Source organism: Rhineura floridana, chromosome 1 (genome assembly GCF_030035675.1).
Source record: "Rhineura floridana isolate rRhiFlo1 chromosome 1, rRhiFlo1.hap2, whole genome shotgun sequence".
NCBI lineage: Eukaryota > Metazoa > Chordata > Lepidosauria > Squamata > Rhineuridae > Rhineura > Rhineura floridana.
The window spans coordinates 80,448,284-80,471,204 of record NC_084480.1 but is presented as its reverse complement, the minus strand read 5'-3'; the positions used below and the strand labels follow the sequence as shown (position 1 = coordinate 80,471,204).

The 22,921-nt window shown below is 41.0% G+C and overlaps 1 protein-coding gene across 1 annotated transcript in view; it reads right to left on the bottom strand.

The window, feature by feature from the left end:
• Nucleotides 1-7,501, bottom strand: part of SRFBP1 (serum response factor binding protein 1) — an 86,465-nt gene extending 78,964 nt beyond the window's left edge. The window contains exon 1 of the mRNA XM_061607119.1: nt 7,335-7,501. Coding sequence (XP_061463103.1) covers nt 7,335-7,364 — 30 coding nt within the window. The 5' untranslated portion in view covers nt 7,365-7,501. The remainder of the gene's footprint in view (nt 1-7,334) is intronic.
• Nucleotides 7,502-22,921: the final 15,420 nt, after the last annotated feature.

Here is a 22,921-nt window from a genome sequence, read left to right as displayed (position 1 = left end):
TCCCATGACTGAGTCTCTCTTTTTTTGTTATGCATCAGCCAAGTAAGCAGCCACATGTTTTATTTTTGGCAACCTCTAACTAGCCTACGTGGCCCAACCACATACACTTCATACACTCTGAGTAGAAAGGGGGAATCTTATTTTCACCTATAGTCATTTAATATTGTTCAGCTTGTGACAAATATGCAGATTGCTTTTGCATTTTTAATTTCTTCACAATCTGCTGAAAGCAAATGTGCTTGGATTGCTGATCTCAGTTTGCCTTTTCTGTTCTCCAGCTGATGATGTGGCAATTCAAACGTGAATAATAGCTTCTGGAAGAGTTCCTAGGGAAAATGCAGTTCTCTTGAATTCTATCTCAGGGTCTAAGCTTTGAAATTTCATAAGCTTTAGAGGAACGATTGCTTAGAACACTGACATAGTCTGAAAGAATGTCAGAGACTTTTTAAGCAGAACTTAATCCATCACAGGAAATTCTTGCTAAAGAACTTGCTAATGAGTATTAAAATGTTTTAAACAAGAGACACACGTGTTACATGTATTCTCAAAGAACAAAAAAAGGGGCATATACTTGGTAGATGTGTAGAATTATGTTCTTCCTATAATAGCCTAAGGTTTGCCAGTCATCCTTAATTTTACAAAGAAGAGGAAAAATATAAGTATATTTCCTGTGTTTTCATAGTACTAACTCTGTAGTCAGCTACTTTCCCTAGATAATTAATGGGGGGGGGTTCTAGACAAATATCTTGCCAGAACGACTGTTGAAGTCACCATTTATTAAAGAATACAGTACATATTGAAGAGCCCATTTGTTTATCAATTTTCAAAAGTCAAATTCAGCTTTGGAGAGAACAAGGTTATAGTCAAACCAAAATAATAAAGCAAGGCACTCTATTGATTACCAGTAGTGCTGCCATCTCCAGTAAAAAAATAAATAAATTTGCAAATAGTAATATTTTGCTAATCCTCTCCAAAGCAGATGAAACCTGAAAAAGTGTAGGCTGTGTTGTTGAAACCCACCACAGCATTAACCTGTGAGCTGGACCACTGGCTCAGCTGCTTGGGTATTACATTATTAACATTTCAGCTCCTCAGGAGTTTAAATGCTTCCATCAGGCCTAGACACAGAGAAGGAAGGAGGTAATGTGATAGGTCACAGATGGGGAAGCTGTGGTCCTCTAGATGTTGTTGTACTCCGCTTACCATCAGCCCCAGCCAGCATGGCTAATGGTCAGGAATGATGGGAGTTGCAGTCTAACAACATCTGGAGGGCCACAGGTTCCCCACCCATACTATAAGTAGTTAAATCCTGGAGGGAGTAGTATAAATAAGTGCAGAAAGAAAGGGTGAATATGAGTACAATTTTCCCCATCTTCTTCTTCCTTACGGGTGGGATGTAACAAAAAAAGAGGTACAGTTAAAATAGACAAATTGCAACAGTTTTTCATAGGTCTACACTCGCACAAACATAATGTATGCTAAGTTTTTCTGGACAGATGAAAAAGTACAAATGAAGTATGTTTTGTATTCAAAATAATTATTTTTTTGAAATTGCTACTATATTCAAAAGGGAAAATGCACTTTGGCCTTTAAAAACTTTACTTCAGATCCATTAGCTTTTTCGCTATCGTGGTCTCAGACCTCCTTATGCAAGCTACAACATATAAGGGTGGAAACTGTCCTTTTGGTTCTAAATCTAATCCCCAGATTTGATTTCTATAGCCCAGTATTCACATCATGCTAACGCATGGTATACTGAGATACGCATGAGCAGGAAGAAGCTGATGTCTTTCTCCCTTCTCCTTCTCCTCCTGTGCAGTGGATAGGTAGCTTTTAAGTTTTGCTTTCCCTTACTAAGTTGGCTTCTTGTGTATTATCCAGGCCAGGGTCAAGAAAACGGGGAAAAACCTGACCCAGCTGCATGGGAGGAATAGAGGGCAGGGAAGCATGCACACCTTAAGTTATTGGCAGCTTCTTCCTTGTAATGTATATCTCACTAAACCATGGCTTTGTGGGGCAGGTGAACCTTCCTGCTTATTCTCGTCTCACTGAAGGAAGGTTTAGTACGACGTGCAAACTAATCCTGTGGGTGCTGTCCTAAGTATACTTCCAATATAGTAAGCCCCACTGAACAATATATACAGCTTAACTTGGTTCACCTGGATTACAACTCCTCTTGAATCATTAAAATTATATATAATACATGCAATAGGAGAAATAAAGCCATAGTATTTACTCCACTAGTGCAAATTGAAGACCCTCCGTGGCGCAGAGTGGTAAGCGGCAGTAACGCAGCCGAAAGCTCTGCTCACGGCCGGAGTTCGATTCCAACGGAAGGAGGAAGTCGAATCTCCGGTAAAAGGGGTCAAGGTCCACTCAGTCTTCCATCCATCCGTGGTCAGTAAAATGAGTACCCAGCACACACTGGGGGGTAAAGAAAGGCCGGGAAGGAACTGGCAATCCCACCCCATATATACGGTCTGCCTAGTAAACGTCGCAAGACATCTCCCTAAGAGTCGGAAACGACTCGCACTACAAGTGCGGGGGCACCTTTACCTTTACCTTTAGTGCAAATTCCTCACAAAATTTGTTACAGGACTTTGTTGTGCCCCATCCACAGGAAAACAGAATGAATAAAGTTCTGAAATTTCACTCTTAATAGCTATATAAACCAAGGGCAGTTAAAGGTTTATCAAATCTACACATATATTAAGGAAGAGGGTTATGTCCCCCCCCCCAAAATCTCATCATTCTCTTTGGAACACATATTTATGCCTTGAAGTTAATCAGTTTGTAAATTAAGCATGTTTGCAAGACACCTTGTACAAGTATCTCTGTGTGTGTTAAGAGAAGTTTTGGTAAGAGAAGTTTATTACTTATTCTGTGCTGCCACCTAGCAACATTTTCAAGAATAATCTATGCATAAAGCAAGTTTATGCACATACTTTTTGATGCTTGACCACTTCATTTTCATTTTATCTTTAGATTATTCCTTGTGTAAAAATCATGGCAGAAAGAAAGATGTGTCACTGATTGTTTCATTCTTTGGGAAAAGATTATTGTCTTGTCCCAATAGATCTGAGACTTGAACATATTTGCAAAATTACTAGCACAATGCACAGACAGGAAGAAGCTGGTGCACATTTCAATACCAGAAATAGTTCCCTAGTAACTGCATTTGAGAAAAAAAAACAATATTCACTGTGTGAAAAAGGACCACACACACACACACAACGCAAAGGCTTTACTTGTGGTTTCATTTCCATATGCAGCATCTTCCTATTTCTGTCTGTCTTTGCATTAAGAAGAGCAATAAACTGATGGATGCTGTGTGCTGTTCCAATTAAAAGTAATTGAAAACTATTTAAAGTTAGTTAAATTTCAGTGTTTTAATAATTTGATGTTGGTATGGTAAACCTGAAATCATAACTGATAAAAAGGGCAGTTTAGAAATGGAATAAAATAATAAATAATCTGTATCCCTATTCCTGCCTCAGAGGGAGGCAATGGTAAACCTCCTCTGAATACCGCTTACCATGAAACCCCTATTCATAGGGTCTCCCATAAGTCGGAATCGACTTGAAGGCAGTTGTCCATCTCCATTCCTGATGCTTAGCCAGCAACAGGAGGTCATGCAGTTCTCAGCCAATAACTGTTACCTCTGATGCAAACGTCCTTTGCATGGATATGAAAACAAGGGGAAATACAAACAGCTGCAGCAGTGATGTTGTATGATCATGTTGGATAGCAGGGGGAAACAGATTTGTATGGAATAACAAATATGCATGTAGCGTTAAATCATAAGTCTAACATTCAAACAATCCAAAAATTAAATGTATTGCCAGAACATATTATCACTTTTATAACCTTAAACATTTGCTACTATCCCTTGTTTTGAGTTAGATTCAAAACATACAATAAAAATACCATTCACAATAAAAACACAAAAGCAAAGAGCCCAACAAAACAACTAAAACCAGCATAAAACCCAGCAGCTGAACAACTAAAAACCCAGCATAAAACCTAGCAAGGGGTTGTTGTTGTTAGGTGCCTTCAAGTTGATTACGACTTATGGTACCCCTATGAATTAGTGACCTCCAAGAGCATCTGTCATGAACCACCCTGTTCAGATCTTCAAGTTCAGGTCTGTGGCTTCCTTTATGGAATCAATCCACCTCTTGTTTGGCCTTCCTCTTTTTCTATTCCCTTCTATTTTTCCCAGCATTATTGTCTTTTCTAGTGAATTAAGCAAGGGGTAACTTGGTAAAAGTCTGAAATAAGCAATAGATCAAAAACCCAATGAAAAAGAACAAGGCATCTTAAAGGATAAGAAAATTATTATGGCATAAACTTTCTACTTCACCTGCTTTGTTTTAGGTGTAACAGGCTGACACACTTTCCTCATGGGAAGTTGTCATATAACAGAACTTGTGTATTGAACATAAACATGATGGTTTGAAGCACTAATTTAAAGTATCATTAAGACAGATGAAGTTCCCATTATCAGCCTATGTATACTTATTAGCAATCCAAAAAAAGAAATATAAAACAGAATATTTAAAACCATTACATTATGAAGCAAGAAACAAAACATGCCAGACTCACCCACCTGAAAAATACAGTTTTCCTAAAAGACTTGATCAAGAGTTTAAAAACCCTTAGAAAAGGACAGCAAAGAGGAAACTTTCCTCAACTCTTCTGAGAGGAGGCTCCACAGTTTGGAACATATTGTGGCAAAGGCTCACCCCTCTGCCACTTCAGTCTGAAATTGGCCAAAGGACAGGACTGACAGCAAGGGACAACTAATATGGACAGAGACAGTCCTAAGGTACGAAGGTCCCAGGTCATGAACGGACGTAACTGTTAAATCCAGCACCTTGTATTGGACCCAGAAATACACACCCAACATAGTAGTTAAAGGCTTATATGTATAGGAAGTGTTGCACAGATGAAGTGTGGCGGAAGTATTTTTTGTTCTACTTCAAGTAAATAACATGGTCAGCCACATGGGAAGCTTCCGTACACAGCCAGACCATCTAGTTTGCCCATCTACTAGTATTGCAGCAGTCTGTCTTTGTAATCTCTCATACCACCAGCTTACATTTTAACTGGAGATGCCATTGACCGAATCTGAGATCTTCTGCATGCAAAGCATGTGCTCTACTATTGAACTATGACTTCTAGGTAGACCATACAACACACAGTGGTGGTGATTAATTTTTGTATAGGAAACAGTCTTTAGATTAACAATGGGACATACTATTAAACAGAGCGCTTCCCTGCATTTATAGTCATAGAAGATTTTGTTTTGCTTCATCACGCATCAACAATGTTGTTCATTGTAATCACAAAATAATGCATGTACAAGGAAAGTGAACCTTCTCCAGGTCCATGATTAGCACACACTATTTGTCCCCTAAAACATTTTTTTCTCCATAGCCAGGTTCCAATACTCTCAAGTTGGGCTCATTTCTAGTAGCCCCAGTGAATTCACAAACTTATGGAACAAGCCTAGCTTCCAGGCAGAATGAGTGGAGCTGAATGTCACACATGAAGCCTTGTTAATCATGCCCACTAGGGTAGATAGGGGTGTGTGCAGTGAAGTTGACAATTTTCAGTGAACCAACTCCAGGCTGACAGAGCAGATAAGATAGGCTTAATCAATCTCATTTGCAGTAGCTGAATCAGCTTAGAATCTAGTAGATCCTTAGTCAGCCCAGCTCTGCCCCTTTCTCTTTCCAGAAATCCCGTTTTGGGGGTATGTACTGGCTCTCACCAGCAAAGATACTCCTGGTAGTTGTGCACTCATGCTTTCAGTGGAGGCCCCATCACCAGTGAAGGGATCTCCAAGCCCCCTCCAGCACAGATGAGGGTTTTGATTGCTCTGTTACTTCTGTGTGAAAATGCACAGTATCAGGATGAAACAGGAGAAGAGAGGATGTGGAAGGTAAGAGAAACACAAAAGACTGAAAGCAAATTAATGAAAACAAGTGTATGTGAAAGAAAGGAAGGGAGCAGAAGGGCAAGAGAGAAAAACATTCACGGATATGAAAGACAAAATTAAGGTTTCAACGAAGTCTTGCAGCACCATAAACGCCAATAAATTCATTATGATCATCTTGTCTGGTCTACAGTCCACTTTTATCAGATGCAAAAATGAATGTTAAAAGATGTATACAAAAGCTTATGCAATAATAAATGTGTTTCTTGGCCAGGTGCCACAAGACCCTTTGTTGTTTTGCTGCAAAAGATTAACACAGTGGTCCTGCTGGAAAAAGTTACAACTACAACACTCTGCACATTTAACTGAGAATAAACCCCACTCAATTTACTAGGATTTACTTCCAAGTAAACATGCAGGGACTTCGGCTGCAACTGTTCAAGAGAAAGAACAGGTACCTAGGAAACAAACCAAGGGGAAAACTGGGAGAAAGAGACACAAGCATGTCGCTGGGGTTTGCTTCTTGGGCAACGTTATAGGCGATGGGTCCTATTGCAGCAGAAAAGTGGGGCAGCTGGTATCTGCAGGCAGAGCTTGGAAAAGTTGCTTTTTTGAACTACAACTCCCATCAGCCCTAGGCAACATGGCCACTGGATTAGGCTGATGGGAGCTGTAGTTCAAAAAAGTAACTTTTCCAAGCTCTGTCTGCAGGGCAGGATAGATGAATGGGGAAGAGGGGCTTAAGGGCTGTCTTCCTTATGAGTCCTCTCAGCAGTCACACACATATTGGGGGAAAGGGAGGGAAATCCCAGATGCTCATTCTGGCACTCTTTTTGCTGCTGATCGACAAGAGCTAACCCTCTGCTTCCTGCCGTTGCCTAAATCACCTTCCCCCACAGGTCCTAGCTTCCACTATGGGAAAGGGGGTTCACATGCAAAGCCTGTACTGCTCCCGAGATCTGTGGGGCAACTGAAACGGCGCGGGCTCAGGAGTTTTGAAGCGTTTGCGTTTCAAGGCAGTGAATGAAGAACGACTCTCCGCCGCCGAGTGGGGAGTACCTTAGAAAACGACGCTCTTGCTGCGTGTGTTTGGGGGACCCTCCTCCTCCCTCAACTGAGCTGCAGGGAATGAACCAATTCCTGCCCTGAACTCGATTGGTAAAAAAAGGTGCTTCTTCCTAACCGGCCTAGGCTGCAATCCAATAAATGTCTACTCAGTGTGTTCCATTGGGTTCAATGGGACTTACTCCCAGGTAAGTGTGCACTGAATTGTAGCTCTAGCTAACTAGCCAGCCGGCCAGCCTCCACGCGCAGTTGTTCCCTCACGTTCTCAAAGCAGCTCTTCTAAAACGCGAGGCTGCTTCTCACTGAGCGAATGCAGAGGAAAACTCACCTCATTGTTAAGGTTCAGAACTTGCGCCATTGCCTCCGCTTGGCCACACACAGACCCTCTCTCAAATGGAGTGCGTGTGTATTCCTTCTCATCCCACGCTTTTCCCCGCAAACGAAAGAACGCGCATGTGCTGATCTCCAGCGCACTACTTCCGGATACCGCTCTACACTTTACTCCTCTATGGTAGAGGGATAGTAAAACTAGAGCTTTGGGAGGACCGTCGAAAAGACTTACACAGTAGCGCGCAAAACTTTTTTTGTTTTGTTTATTGGAATTCTTCGGGCCGTGGTTATAAAGGCAAAGGGGCGGGGGGCGGCGGCTGATTAAGAGAAAAAGAAGTTGGGGATGATGCGGTTTGTAGGTCCGCCTGCGATCCTTACCCGTTCATAGGATCGTGTGTTGTTAAAAGCGGAATCAAGGAGGTATTTTGTAATCTGATAGCGCAATACTTTACATGTCTATTTGATAGTAAATGTTGAGATCAGTGGGATTTACACTCAGGTAAGCGTGTTTAGGATTACATCGCAAGATAGGGTAAATGCTACCTGGTGTAATAAGAGTGCTCTTATTAAGGATTAGCTACTCCTCCCTTTATTTTACTTGGAAATAATAAAAGCCTACAATTATTTTATTTTATCACCCTATTTATTTAATCTATACACAGAACATGTACGGAAAGCGGGATTGGACCAAAATGAAGGAGGTGTCAAAATTGGAGGAGAAATATCAACAATTTAAGATATGTAGACGATACTATACTACTAGCAGGAGCCAGTAAAGATTTAAAAAGAACGCTGATGAAAGTTAAAGAGGAAAGCACAAAAGCAGGACTATAGCTGAACGTCAAAAAGACTAAAGTAATGACAACAGAAGATTTATGTAACTTTAAAGTTGACAATGAGTACATTGAACTTGTCAAGGATTATCAATACCTTGGCACAGTCATTTACCAAAATGGAGACAATAGTCAAGAAATCAGAAGAAGGCTAGGACTGGGGAGGGCAGCTATGAGAGAACTGGAAAAGGTCCTCAAATGCAAAGATGTATCACTGAACACTAAAGTCAGGATCATTCAGACCATGGTATTTCCGATCTCTATGTATGGATGTGAAAATTGAACAGTGAAAAAAGCAGATAAGAGAAAAATCAACTCATTTGAAATGTGGTGTTAGAGGAGAGCTTTGCGGATACCATGGACTGCGAAAAAGACAAATAATTGGGTGTTTGAACAAATTAAACCAGAACTATCACTAGAAGCTAAAATGATGAAACTGAGGTTATCATACTTTGGATACATCACGAGAAGACATGATTCACTAGAAAAGACAATAATGCAGGGAAAAACAGAAGGAAGTAGAAAAAGAGGAAGGCCAAACAAGAGATGGGTTGATTCCATAAAGGAAGCCACAGACCTGAACTTATAAGATCTGAACAGGGTGGTTCACGACAGATGCTGTAGGAGCTTGCTGATTCATAGGGTCACCATAAGCAGGGCTGTAGAGTCGGAGTTGTGGAGTCGGAGTCAGGAGCAATTTTGGGTGGAGTCGGAGTTGGGAGCAGTTTTGGGAGGAGTCGGAGTCGGGAGCAATGTACCGACTCCGACTTCCAAATAAATTTTGATTGACAAGAAGCAATTTTGGGTGGAGTCGGAGTCGGACAGTAGAAAAACAGAGGAGTCGGAGTCGGACAGTAGAAAAACAGGAGTCGGAGTCGGACAGTAGAAAAATAGAGGAGTCGGAGTTGGTTTGGTGTACCGACTCCACAGCCCTGGCCATAAGTCGTAGTCGACTAGAAGGCGCATAACAACAACCATTACTCGAGACTAAATCCAGTGCTTATGGCAACTTGACTTTTCAGCCTTAAAACAATTTTTCCCCCTCCCTAGATAAGGTGTGGAGAACCTTTGGCCCTCCACATGCCATTGGCAGAGCTTGGAAGATTACTTTTAAAAAGTAATAAATTACAGTTACAATTACTTGGCCCAAAAAAGTAGTAATTACCGTCACAATTACAATTGCTCTGAAAGTAACTGATTACTTTATTTTTTCTCGAAAGTAATCACTACAATTACATTTCAGTTACTTTTTTTAAAAAACTCCTACAAGGTGCTGGCTTTGGCTGCTGCACATATAAGAAGCCTAAAACAATATTAAAAATAAACACACACACACACGAGGTAGTAGAATAAAAAATTTTATCCAGAAGATTAACATAATGGCATAACAGAATCTCACATCCCCCCAAGCAATGATGATACCCCAACTCTTGAAATCAAATTTTACACTTGAAATGCTTTTATAATATGTTTCTGTTATGTCTCAAAAGAACAAGATGCTCAAAGAGCATGTCAGACAAGGAATGTCTTTTTACAGTCATTACGTTGCCACCAATACTGAACAGGCGTTCTACTGCGGCGCTTGAAGGCATGCCTGTGTTGTGCTGCAAAAAACACCACAGCACACGTGGAAAGCCATGGAGTGATGACACTTCCCTGCTGGGAGACCTCAGGTACCTCACCAGTTCCTCCTCAGCAGTGTCCACTGCTGACTTCTTGCCCTGGGGCAGAAAGTTAAAGAAGTCATCTTCTAAGTCATCTCCTTCCTGGTCTTTATCTGAAGACTGATCACTGTCCTCATTAAGTACACCCATCTTTATTTCAGCTTTCAGCAAGGCTTCCATTGTGTATCTAAGAAAGAGAGAGGATATGTTAACACATATATGTTAGGAAACCATCATCTGCTCTTCATTTCCTGATGCTTGTCATGTCCCCTGGTTCAGGGTCCAGCCTGAGCCTGTGGATGATGACATGGAAGGTAGGAAGGTGACCAAGTCACCACACTCATGGGGCAGCACAGCAGACCCTTAAGGATTACTTGCAGCAACCCAAGGTTGTGATGAGGAGCCCCAGGAAGAAAAGGCCCAGCCCCTGCCTACCACCTTAAGCCCTCTGATGCCTCCCTTGAGACAACATTTCCCTTGGAGTAATCCACCCAAAGGGCTTCCCTAATGTTCTTACTTGTTGGTATGGGTGGTGGCCTGACACGATTCCAGCCAATCTAGTTTGAAGTGAGGGTGTAGGCAGGCTGCCAGAAGAAGCCTCTTGTCCTCCCAGATAGCTGCAAACCGCTTTCTTAGGGCTTTGCGCACACCTCTCAGCAGCTGAAAACAGTATGTGTACCTCTCAGGTTTGTTTTCCAGTCCTTCTAACTTGCGGTCCAGATTGCAGAGCGTTGGTAGCAAATACCCCATGAACATGCCGTTCTCCCGTTGCAGGATATCTAGGGACTGGGCTAGTGGCTCCATAATCTCCGTGTATTCCTGTACCACTTCAATCTCAGCAGCTGTGATCCTGGACAAGGAGCAGCGGTCCATTATGGCATGCATTTTTAGTGGCACAGTTGACAGGAGCTCATGTAGTTGCTTCAACGCATCAAAGGTGGAATTCCACCTGGTCTTATTCGGTACCTTCAGATACACACCACATTGCGCATGGATATACTCGGCAATCTGGGCTGAGTGGTTCTGCTTGGACCACAACTTGCTGCACTTTCCCATCAAGGAACGAAACTGTTTCTTGAAAGGACCAAGAAGACTACTTTTGGAGGAGTCAGAAAGCATGGCCTCTATGTCTTGTGTTGCCACAAGGTTGAGGGTGTGGCTAGCACATCTCTGGTATGGTGGTAAAACAAAATCCTCTCCTGAGTCTGCAGCTTCTTCCTCTGCCTCAGGTCCTGTGTCCAGGATCTCACAGATAGGCACAAACTCCACCTCAGCCTCCTCCTCCTCCTGGTTATCACCATCATCGTCACTGGTGCCTGCAGCTTCCACTGGTTCTTTGGCCATGAAAACTCTGAATGCTTTCACAAAGTTGGAGCCATTGTCTGTAGTAGTGCACATAAGTTTGTTGTGGATCCTGTACTGCACATGTACATCATGCAGTGCTTTTGAAAGGACATCGTATGTATGGCGCCCCTTCAGACGCTTACAAGCCAAGGCCCTGACCTCACGTTTCAGGGTAGTTGGGTTGATCCAGTGGGCTGTTACCCCAAAGTAACTCTTCTTGCCATTGGTCCAACAATCTGCAGTGGTTGCTATATATGCCACAGCACCCATTCGGTTTGCAAGAGTTTCTCTCATGTGGCATGCTCTCTTCTCAATTCTGTCAGAGTCTTGGCACATATGATGGTGAGATCTTTGGGGAGTCCAATGCGAACCAGATTAATGAATGATGGTTTGTCCACAGTCTGAAGTGGTAATGTCTCCTCTTTCCGGCTCCCACGACATGCCGCTGGCGGGCCTCAGGACTCAAGCTACAGGAGCTGGCGCCACCGAAAAGACCATGGAGCCGCCACCACCTTCAGTTGGAACAGGCCTTCAGTTGGAACAGGCTTCAGGGAATTGTGACTTCGAGATGCAAAACACTGTAGGAAAAAGGATGGATGTCTTTTTAAGACAAGGTCTTCAACTCTGATTTTCTGGACATTTTTTTTTCTTAATAATGTTATTTGTTTTTTAGTTTAATTTTTGTAAATTGTATTGCTTTCATTGATGTATTTTTATGCTTGTGTTTATTTTTCTTTGTAAGCTGCCTTAAGGGCCTTTGGCCAAAAGGCGGGGTATAAATAAATTCAATAATAATAATAATAATAATTCTCCTGTCGAGATTGCTCTGGGTGACAGGCTCCCTGCCAGATCCCCACCTCTCAAGGGTTGTCTGCTGCTGCTTCAGCATTTTGGGAGGAGGGGTGTCATGCATTGGTTCAGGAAGGCCACGTCTCCTTGCCTTTATTGCTTCTTCAATTGCTCTCAGCTTCTCAGGGTGTGCCCTCTGAGGAAGAAGAACAAAGCATGAATCCAAGAAAAAATGGAAGAGGAACTTCACAATTTAAACATAAATAGACAATGGACACTCTAAGAACATAAGAACATAAGAAGAGCCTGCTGGATCAGGCCAGTGGCCCATCTAGTCCAGCATCCTGTTCTCACAGTGGCCAACCAGGTGCTTGGGGGAAGCCCGCAAGCAGGACCCGAGTGCAAGAACACTCTCCCCTCCTGAGGCTTCCGGCAACTGGTTTTCAGAAGCATGCTGCCTCTGACTAGGGTGGCAGAGCACAGCCATCATGGCTAGTAGCCATTGATAGCCCTGTCCTCCATGAATTTGTCTAATTTTAAAGCCATCCAAGCTGGTGGCCATTACTGCATCTTGTGGGAGCAAATTCCATAGTTTAACTATGCGCTGAGTAAAGAAGTACTTCCTTTTGTCTGTCCTGAATCTTCCAACATTCAGCTTCTTTGAATGTCCACGAGTTCTAGTATTATGAGAGAGGGAGAAGAACTTTTCTCTATCCACTTTCTCAATGCCATGCATAATTTTATACACTTCTATCATATCTCCTCTGACCCGCCTTTTCTCTAAACTAAAAAGCCCCAAATGCTGCAACCTTTCCTCGTAAGGGAGTCGCTCCATCCCCTTGATCATTCTGGTTGCCCTCTTCTGAACCTTTTCCAACTCTATAATATCCTTTTTGAGATGAGGCGACCAGAACTGTACACAGTATTCCAAATGCGGCCGCACCATAGATTTATACAACGGCATTATGATATCGGCTGTTTTATTTTCAATACCTTTCCTAATTATTGCTAGCATGGAATTTGCCTTTTTCACAGCTGCCGCACACTAGGTCGACATTTTCATCGTGCTGTCCACTACAACCCCGAGGTCTCTCTCCTGGTCGGTCACCGCCAGTTCAGACCCCATGAGCGTATATGTGAAATTAAGATTTTTTGCTCCAATATGCATAATTTTACACTTGTTTATATTGAATTGCATTTGCCATTTTTCCGCCCATTCACTCAGTTTGGAGAGATCTTTTTGGAGCTCTTCGCAATCCCTTTTTGTTTTAACAACCCTGAACAATTTAATGTCGTCAGCAAACTTGGCCACTTCACTGCTCACTCCTAATTCTAGGTCATTAATGAACAAGTTGAAAAGTACAGGTCCCAATACCGATCCTTGAGGGACTCCACTTTCTACAACCCTCCATTGGGAGAACTGTCCGTTTATTCCTACTCTCTGCTTTCTGCTTCTTAACCAATTCCTTATCCACAAGAGGACCTCTCCTCTTATTCCATGACTGCTAAGCTTCCTCAGAAGCCTTTGGTGAGGTACCTTGTCAAACGCTTTTTGAAAGTCTAAGTACACTATGTCCACTGGATCACCTTGTTAGGAACAAATTTAAATACCCCCTCCCTTCTCTGGGGGGGGTGAGCAGGCGTATACCTTAATTCTAATTAGGCACACAAGCTCAATAATTTACCTCCAGATACCAAAAGTAAAGCAGACATACAGACAATTACTTGCTTGATCAAGAAAGGGTCTCTAACCATACAGACCACAGTCTATCAGGAGAGAGAACAAACTTTATTAGCCCAAAGCTTCATTTATATAGGTTTCATAAGCAAAACAAGATGCAATGTTTACTAAAATCATAGAATAAAAATACAATATTACAGAATAAAACAAGCACATTTTCTTATCCTTTGTTACACTTCTCATAATTCTAAAAAGTGAGAGTTTGATAAATAATTCATACACAGGTCAATCTAAGCAGCTTAATATGAGATAAGAACTGAGGAAATGCGAGTAAGAGGGTTAGATTGACATTTGGTGAAAAGGTAAACATGAGGCTTTAGTGTGCTTGTGTCAGCAGTATGACGTAAAACTATGGATTCATTTTAGCAAAGTGTTTAGGAACACTTGTTCTGTTATGCTATTTAGCTACAATGTCAGGGTGTGTATGAAAAAATGAAGCAAGACAAGAGAAACTATCAACAATCAACTGGGATACATTTTATCTTTCCAAGATATTATTATTCCAGCCAGAGAGGCGCCTATGGGTGTTATTTCTCATGGGAAGAAACTGAACTTTGAGTTGTGTTTCTCTAGGGTCCAGAATTCTTTGCAACATTGGTTCTGACAGAAATGTAGGTTCTTTTAAACCACTCTTGACAACCCTAGGCAACTTTTTGGGGTCTAAAATAAATTTATTCCTAACAACCTCTATCTATATGCTTGTTGACACTCTCAAAGAATTCTAATAGGTTACTGAGACAGGACTTTCCCTTGCAGAAGCCATGCTGGCTCTGCTTCAGCAAGGCTTGTTCTTCTATGTGCTTAGTTAATCTAGCTTTAATAATACTTTCTAACAGTTTTCCAGGGACAGAAGTTAAGCTAACTGGCCTGTAATTTCCGGGATCCCCTCTGGATCCCTTTTTGAAGATTGGTGTTACATTGGCCACTTTCCAGTCCTCAGGCACGGAGGAGGACCCAAGGGACAAGTTACATATTTTAGTTAGCAGATCAGCTATTTCAGTTCTTTGAGAACTCTCGGGTGGATGCCATCCGGGCTGGTGATTTGTCAGTTTTTATATTGTCCATTAAGCTTAGAACTTCCTCTCTCGTTACCACTATTTGTCTTAGTTCCTCAGAATCCCTTCCTGCAAATGTTAGTTCAGGTTCAGGGATCTGCCCTATATCTTCCACTGTGAAGACAGATGCAAAGAATTCATTTAGCTTCTCTGCAATCTCCTTATTGTTCTTTAGTACACCTTTGACTCCCTTATCATCCAAGGGTCCAATTGTCTCCCTAGATGGTCTCCTGCTTTGAATGTATTTATATAATTTTTTGTTGTTGGTTTTTATGTTCTTAGCAATGTGCTCCTCAAATTCTTTTTTAGCATCCCTTATTGTCTTCTTGCATTTCTTTTGCCAGAGTTTGTGTTCTTTTTTATTTTCTTCATTCGGACAAGACTTCCATTTTCTGAAGGAAGACTTTTTGCCTCTAAGAGCTTCCTTGACTTTGCTCGTTAACCATGCTGGCATCTTCTTGGCCCTGGCGGTACCTTTTCTGATCTGCGGTATGCACTCCAGTTGAGCTTCTAATATAGTGTTTTTAAACAACTTCCAAGCATTTTTGAGTGATGTGACCCTCTGGACTTTGTTTTTCAGCTTTCTTTTTACCAATCCCCTCATTTTTGTGAAGTTTCCTCTTTTGAAGTCAAATGTGACCGTGTTGGATTTTCTTGGCAATTGGCCAGTTACATGTATGTTTAATTTAATAGCACTGTGGTCACTGCTCCCAATCGGTTCAACAACACTTACATCTCGCACCAGGTCCCGGTCCCCACTGAGGATTAAGTCCAGGGTTGCCGTCCCTCTGGTCGGTTCCATGACCAACTGATCTAGGGAATAGTCATTTAGAATATCTAGAAACTTTGCTTCTTTGTCATGACTGGAACACATATGCAGCCAGTCTATGTCCGGGTAGTTGAAGTCACCCATTACTACCACCTTTCCTAGTTTGGATGCTTCCTCAGTTTCATATCTCATCTCAAGGTCCAGCATGAGGACCAGCATGACAAAGGCTTACCTCAAAATGTTTCTTCACATTGGATGAGGAGGAAACAGCTGATCTCAGATTTTTGATCCTTGGAAGGCAGTAATTGCATCGTACAACAACATTTTTCCCACTCTGGTTCACAAATGTACAAGCTTTCTCAAAGCCAAACCATGGTACTTGCTGTTCTGCAGATGTGGCTGTGGGCAACTGCCACTGCTTCATGCCCTCCTCCTCCTCGTGCACAGGGCCTCCTTTCTGAACCTCACTTTCTAGTTTTGCCTCCTCAGGATCAACAAGCTGTGACTCAAGTGGCCGCACTAACTGACTGCTGCTCTCAGCAGCAAAACCTGCAACAGGCGTCTCTATAATAAACAAGAGATAATGCTCCTATATGGGTGAACTTCAGCTGTGATGTGCCCCCATCTCTTCCCCATGCTGCAAGATCCCCCAGTCAGAGTGGAAGTAAGCAGGTCGATAGCACAATTAAAAGAGATCCTATTTGCATCATTTTTGCTCACTAAATAACCCTGCCTGGGCCAGTCTAACCTACTATCTCACAGGGTTGTTGTGAGAACAAAATGAGACTAGGGTTCAAATCTCCACATAGCCATGAAGCTCACTGAGTGACCTTGGGCCAGTCACTGCCTCTCAGCCTCATGAAAACCCTATTCATAGGGTCACCATAAGTTGGAATCAACTTGAAGGCGGTACATATATTTTTTATTTTGAATATGATGATTATGATAATAAATATGCAGCATTTCAAATTAATTCTGTATGAGAAGCATTCCATGCCAAGCTTGGAAAACCAAGGATGAGGTATAAAATGTAGACAAAAATACTTTTGACAAAATGCCGTTTATATTTTATATTTTATATATATGAGCCTGGGTAGGGAACATTTAATCTAGCCTACTTGCTTTCAGCAAGAAGGGTTAAGTGCCTTCAGGCTAGGGCAGTCACCAGAAGGCCACAGCAGAGACAAAGGAGCCTAGTGTTGTGGAGATGTTAGATGGGAGCTTTGGGGAGTAAAGATGGAGGCTCCTGAAGGCTGCAATTCTAAACACACTTACTAAGGGATTAAGCCCCATAGAACTCAACAGGACTGACTTCTAAGTAGATATAGTTTGGACTGTGCTGTTGGTAAACCTTGACTAGGGTTCTTCTGCAAAGACATCCATATCCAAGCAGGGTTGGCAACCCCCTGCCTGGAATACCCTACCCTTATCTTTTAATGTGGCTGCTCCAAATGTTTTTACAGATTTGACCCTTTACTTCAGAAAGAGGTCTGAAAAATGAGTAAGAGTAAGAAGTATCTTTTAAAATTGTTCTTTTCAATTCACTCTTGAATGAACATCATACCTAGGGCAGATCCACACCATTCCTTTAATGCACATTCAACACCCATTTGAAGCACATGAATCCCACCACAGAATCATGGGAACTGCAGTTTGTTAAGAGTGGTGAGAACTATAACTGTGAGGGGGAAATGACACTTCCCAGAATTCTTTAGGGGAAGTCATGCGCTTTAAATGTGAGTTGGATGTGCTTTACACATATTGTGTGAATCCGCTTAATAAATTTTGCCTGCATGTAAATTGTTTTAATTAATTTTTCAAAATGGAAATAAGCTATAAAGTGTAGTGGGTGACCATGGGCTACTCACCATTTCTCAGCCTATCTGCCCCTCAGGATGAAAACAATGGAGAACCATGACTACCCCAAGGCATACTTAAAATGTAAAGAAAGTATTGTACAACCATAGTATGCAATTGGATACTTATAGGGACACAGCATGACAAAACAGGGTGGAAGTAATGAGTGGAGTACCACAGGGCTCGGTCCTGAGCCCAGCGCTCTTCAACATTTTTATTAACTACTTGGATGAGGAGGTACAGAGCATGCTTATCAAATTTGCAGATGATACAAAATTGGGGGGCATAGCTAATACAGTGGAAGACATAAAGAAAATTCAAAGGGAGCTTGATAGGCTGGAGCATTGGGCTGAAAACAACAGAATGAAATTCAACAGGGATAAATGCAAAGTTCTACACTTAGGAAAAAGAAACCAAATGCACAGTTATAAGATGGGGGATACTTGGCTCAGCAGTACGACATGCAAGGAGGATCTTGGAATTGTTGTTGATCACAAGCTGAATATGAGCCAACAGTGTGATGTGGCTGCAAAAAAGGCAAATGCTATATCAGGCTGCATTAACAGAAGTATAGTTTCCAAATCATGTGAAGTATTAGTTCCCCTCTATTCAGCACTGGTTAGGCCTCATCTTGAGTGCTGTGTCCAGTTCTGGTCTCTGCACTTCAAGAAGGATGCAGACAAACTGGAACAGGTTCAAAAGAGGGCAACAAGGATGATCAGGGGACTGGAAACAACGCCCTATGAGGAGAGACTGAAGGAACTGGGCATATTTAACCTGGAGAAGAGAAGACTGAGGGGAGATATGATAGACTCTTCAAGTACTTGAAAGGTTGCCACACAGAGGAGGGCCGGGGTCTCTTCTCGATGATCCCAGAGTGCAGGACACAGAATAATGGGCTCAAGTTGCAAGAAGCCAGATTTCGACTGGACATCAGGAAAAGCTTCCTAACTGTTAGAGCCATACAACAATGGAACTAATTACTAGAGAGGTAGTGGGATCTCCGACACTGGAGGCATTCAGGAGGCAGCTGGACAGCCATCTGTCGGGAATGCTTTGATTTGGATTCCTGCATTGAGCAGGGGGTTGGACTTGATGGCCTTATAGGCCCCTTCCAACTCTACTATTCTATGATTCTATGAAAATATTTATATAAGCATGACTATCAAATATGTTTATTTATATAACCTGTAAAGATATTTATAGTGCAATCCTATGTTTGTTTACTCAGAAGCAAGTCCCAATGTATTCAATGGGGCTTACTCAACCAGGGAAAACTGCAGCCTCAAGTGATAAGGAACTTGTTCTTTTAACAAGTCCTTTAAGTTGAGACCTTATCCCAGTCTGCGTCTGTGTTGAAATTGCTTTTTAATATGTTTTTAAACTTTTTCTTAAAAAAATGTTTTTAAAGCTTTTAAAAATGTTTTTAAAGATGTTTTGTTTTAATATATTTTAAAATCTGTTTTTATGATTTTTAAAGTGTTTTTAGTGCTTTTGTTTGCTGCCCTGGGCTCCTACTGGGAGGAAGGGTGGGATATAAATCAAATAATAAAAATAAATAAATAAATAAACTTCATTCATTTTTTTAAAAAATGAGTATTAGTTTCCTACATAATAAAAACTGTGATAAACCCTGCCTAATTTCTTTAAAAATAGGGTTGGAGGGAGAGAGATTTACAACACAAACACAAGTCTTCACTATGTTTACTCACAAGTCCCATTAATTTACAGCACAATCCTAACCATGTCTACTCAAAAGCAAGTCCTAATGGAGTTCAATGGGGTTTACTCCAGGTACATGCTTTACTCCCAGAAATGGCTTTACTCCCAGAAAAGCAGATATTGGATTAAATACTTTCATATTTCATAGCCCAAGGTCTGACTCTTGGACAGAAGAGGAAAAAAAACATTAAGCCATATTACTTACGCAAACTGCAAAAAACTCAAAGCCACCATATTCTGACGTTCAGCCTAGGCATGCCTGGATCAACAAGTCACAACTCTGGCATCATTGGCTACAATCATGAAAGGGCGGGGTTACAGCCAGAGCTTTGAAAAGTTACTTTTTTAAACTACAACTCCCATCAGCCCCAGCCAGCATGGCCACTGGATTGGGCTGATGGGAGTTGTAGCTAGAGCATGGATCTGTTTTAAAAAAAGTTGTGTGTGGGGGGTTATGTTTTGGTGTATATCTCGGGAATTAGACCACCTAGAAACTTACTTTTTTTAAAAAATTGAAGCTGAGAGTCCGGAGAGTAAGGGGTGGTAGCCAGAGAGCTGGAGCCCCCCCCAAAACCAGAGACTCCAGCCGTAAACACACACACCGGGGCACACACACACACACACAAATCATCATCACTCACCTCCACAGCTCTTTGCCATTCTGCTGCTGCCTTCTCCGTTGTCCTTCAACTGGCTTTTTCCTCCGGCATCCATTTTGTCCTCTCAGATGCTAGCAGCAGGCCCTGCCTATTCACCTCTTCCCTCGTGCCTCCTAACACAGATCACGAGGGAAGAGACAGTCTGCGCAGAGGTCCAATCAGTGTGAGGCACATGTCTTGTGTTAACCAATCACAGCCAGAAGCTGACTTCCCCTTGTTCCCGCCCCCAAGTAACGTCCAACCTAACGTGGAAACGTTAAAGTTGCAGCTGAAAAGTAGGGAAATTACTAGTTGTTCCTTTACTTGCCAAATGTAATGGAATTACTCACTCATTATTTAAAATTGTAACTAATTACAAGCAACTCGTTAAAAATAACAAGTTACTTCCAAGCTCTGGCCATTGGTCATGGTTGCTAGAATGGACAGGAATAGCATGTATAGTATAGCAACTTCTGGAGGGACATAGGGTCTCCACACCTGTGGAAACTTACGTTTCCAGTTGAAACCAATGCACAGAAACAGAAAAAGAGTTCCATTTTTGCATCGCTTTATGGAGACATTCTAATAGGAACTAGAGAGTCGGTATCTTTTCATCTGTTTCTCTTTATTCTTTTGCTTTGTGAGTTGGAAGTCTTGTGTACCTTACTTTTTCTCGCCATGCGTCTACCTTAACTGCTTATCTATTTAGCAGCAAGATGTAGACTAACCTCCAGCATTTATTAGTTTGGTAGAATGTTCTTCTGAGGGAAAGGTGTGGGGTAGTAATTTTTTAATGAATTTGTTTTGAAGAAAGATTTAGAAGATGCTCCAACATATACTAAGGAAGAACTCTAATTTCATATATGGGGATTCTGAAGTCAGCAGGAATTGTAGGAGAGGTGGCAAGAATTGAAAAGGGTCAGAGTCAAAGAGGCTGGTGGTGTTCTGCTTTGCTGTCTAAGGGGGGATTCATTTGTTCATTTAAATATTTATAAACTGCACTTTCTTAAAAATAACAAGTTGTTAAACAACATAAAAACAATAATACCATAACACCAATACTTAAAAAAAAAAATTCATGTTCCAAAAGGCCTGTGTGAACAGTACACTTTAAAAACTCATCTAAAAGAGAGCAGGGATTGTTCCTGCTGGACTTAAATTGCCAGGGAGGTCCACAGGGCACCACACTAAAGGATTGGTCCCTGTTGATAAAGGCTAACCAACTGAGGTAACACTTAAATGCATAAATAACAATTTTAGTTATCTGAGAAAATTGTTAGAGAGCTGAATATTAGAAAAAATCTAAGCAGTGTACAAATATACAATAAATCGTAGCAGAAGATGCAAAAGTTAAGAAATTTAAAATGGTAAAGAATGCTTCAAGTAGACATTATAGAACAGAAAGATATATAACTAATTTATATCTCTCCATTAATAAATAAACAGAAATTATATAATGCTTTATTGTTGATACCCAGCTTTCAAGTGTTTAGCTAAAATCGACACTAATCTTGTTGATAGATGCTGGAAATGTAAAAGAAATGACGCTCATTATATGCATGTATAGAGATGTGATGTGATAGAGTTAGACTCTACTGGGAGAGGGCGGTAGGTGATAAAGTATATGATAGGTTATTTTGTAAATCCCATGCAAGTGTAGATGGAATATCTAAGAAATTAGGTTTGACCAAATCAGATTACTTTAGTTGGAAATTGCAGCCAATATGTTGTTAACTGCAAAATGGCAATCTGCTCAAATGTCCACTAAAACAGAATGGTTGACCAAGGTGTGGCATGTTGTAGAGATAGAAAAACTTAATAAACCTAGAGACAGAAGACAGAAAAAAGAACAATTTGGTTCCTTTTTGTCAGTTATATGAAGCAGAGGTTTAATTGATAATTATCACACATGTTCACTATTGAAATAAATGATTAATATAAATTATATATATTTAGATGTTAAACAAATATTTCATATTATCTATTTAAAATGATTACTTACTATAACTGTATTAAATTAAAAGAACATAATTTTATACACATAACAGAGGGAAAGTTTTGTTTTTGTATATAAGGAATATTACATGTTATACGTTCACATAGGTTTGTTGTGTAAAATACAATTTAAATGTTTTTAAAACATAGCATAAAACCACTAAAAGCATCATAAAAACAGAAACAAGAAAATATAACCTCAAGAAACTGCAAAATATTTGCTACGTTGCTATGCTCCTAGCCATTAAGAATCAGGCCCTCCTGTTTCTTAGGCAAAGTACGGTAGGGTGTTTGGAGGGTAGGACAGTGTTAAAATCTAGTGGATATATGTGTGTGTGTGATGGTTCTTAACATTCTATAATTTTAGCCATTTTATATTTATTTGCAAACGTTTACATTCCTTCATTTATTTTGCTGACATAAGTTGCCTTTGTAAGTCACATGATGTTTCAGTTCTCAAAATGTTTGCATGCAGAGCCTTTAACATCAATAGTGCTGCAATGCAACACAAGATCTACACTGCTTCCAATTCCTTTAGGCTACAGAATTTTCTTAGAATATAATTGGCTGAATAACCCATACTGGATTGTGCCCTAGTAACACATTGGTCCCTGGTTGACACTGTTTAGGATAATTAATTAAATAATCTGCCCTTTTTTTGTACTTATAACACACTGGCCTCTGGGTGGCACTGTTGTCTAGGAATTTCATTCTTTTCAAAGTGGAATGTGTAAAAAAAATCTAAATGAGTATAGCATGCCCCTATTTTGTAGAATTTATGATTTAACAGTTGGATCTATGTACCTTTCACAAGTGGCATGTAGGTCACAACAATGGTCCATTTAGCTCAGCATCCGCTCTATTGGCAGCAACTAGAATGAAGCCTTTAGAAGTTCACCAGCAGGATATGATAGCGATATCCATCTCATATCATTAATCCCCAGCATCTGGTAGTCAGAAGCGTATTGTCTCTGAGAATCAATGTTGCTGTTATTGCTAATGGCTCTCTCTTCCAACCCTGTGAACAAGCCATATATGCTAACTGCCATTACAACATCCTGTGGTAATGATAGCTGCTTGTGGATGGCCACAAGCTCAAATACTGTCCTGCCCAGAGTGAGAATCATGAAACGGAGGCGAGACTGGAATTAATTCCTGTTTTATTAGAGTAACATCGA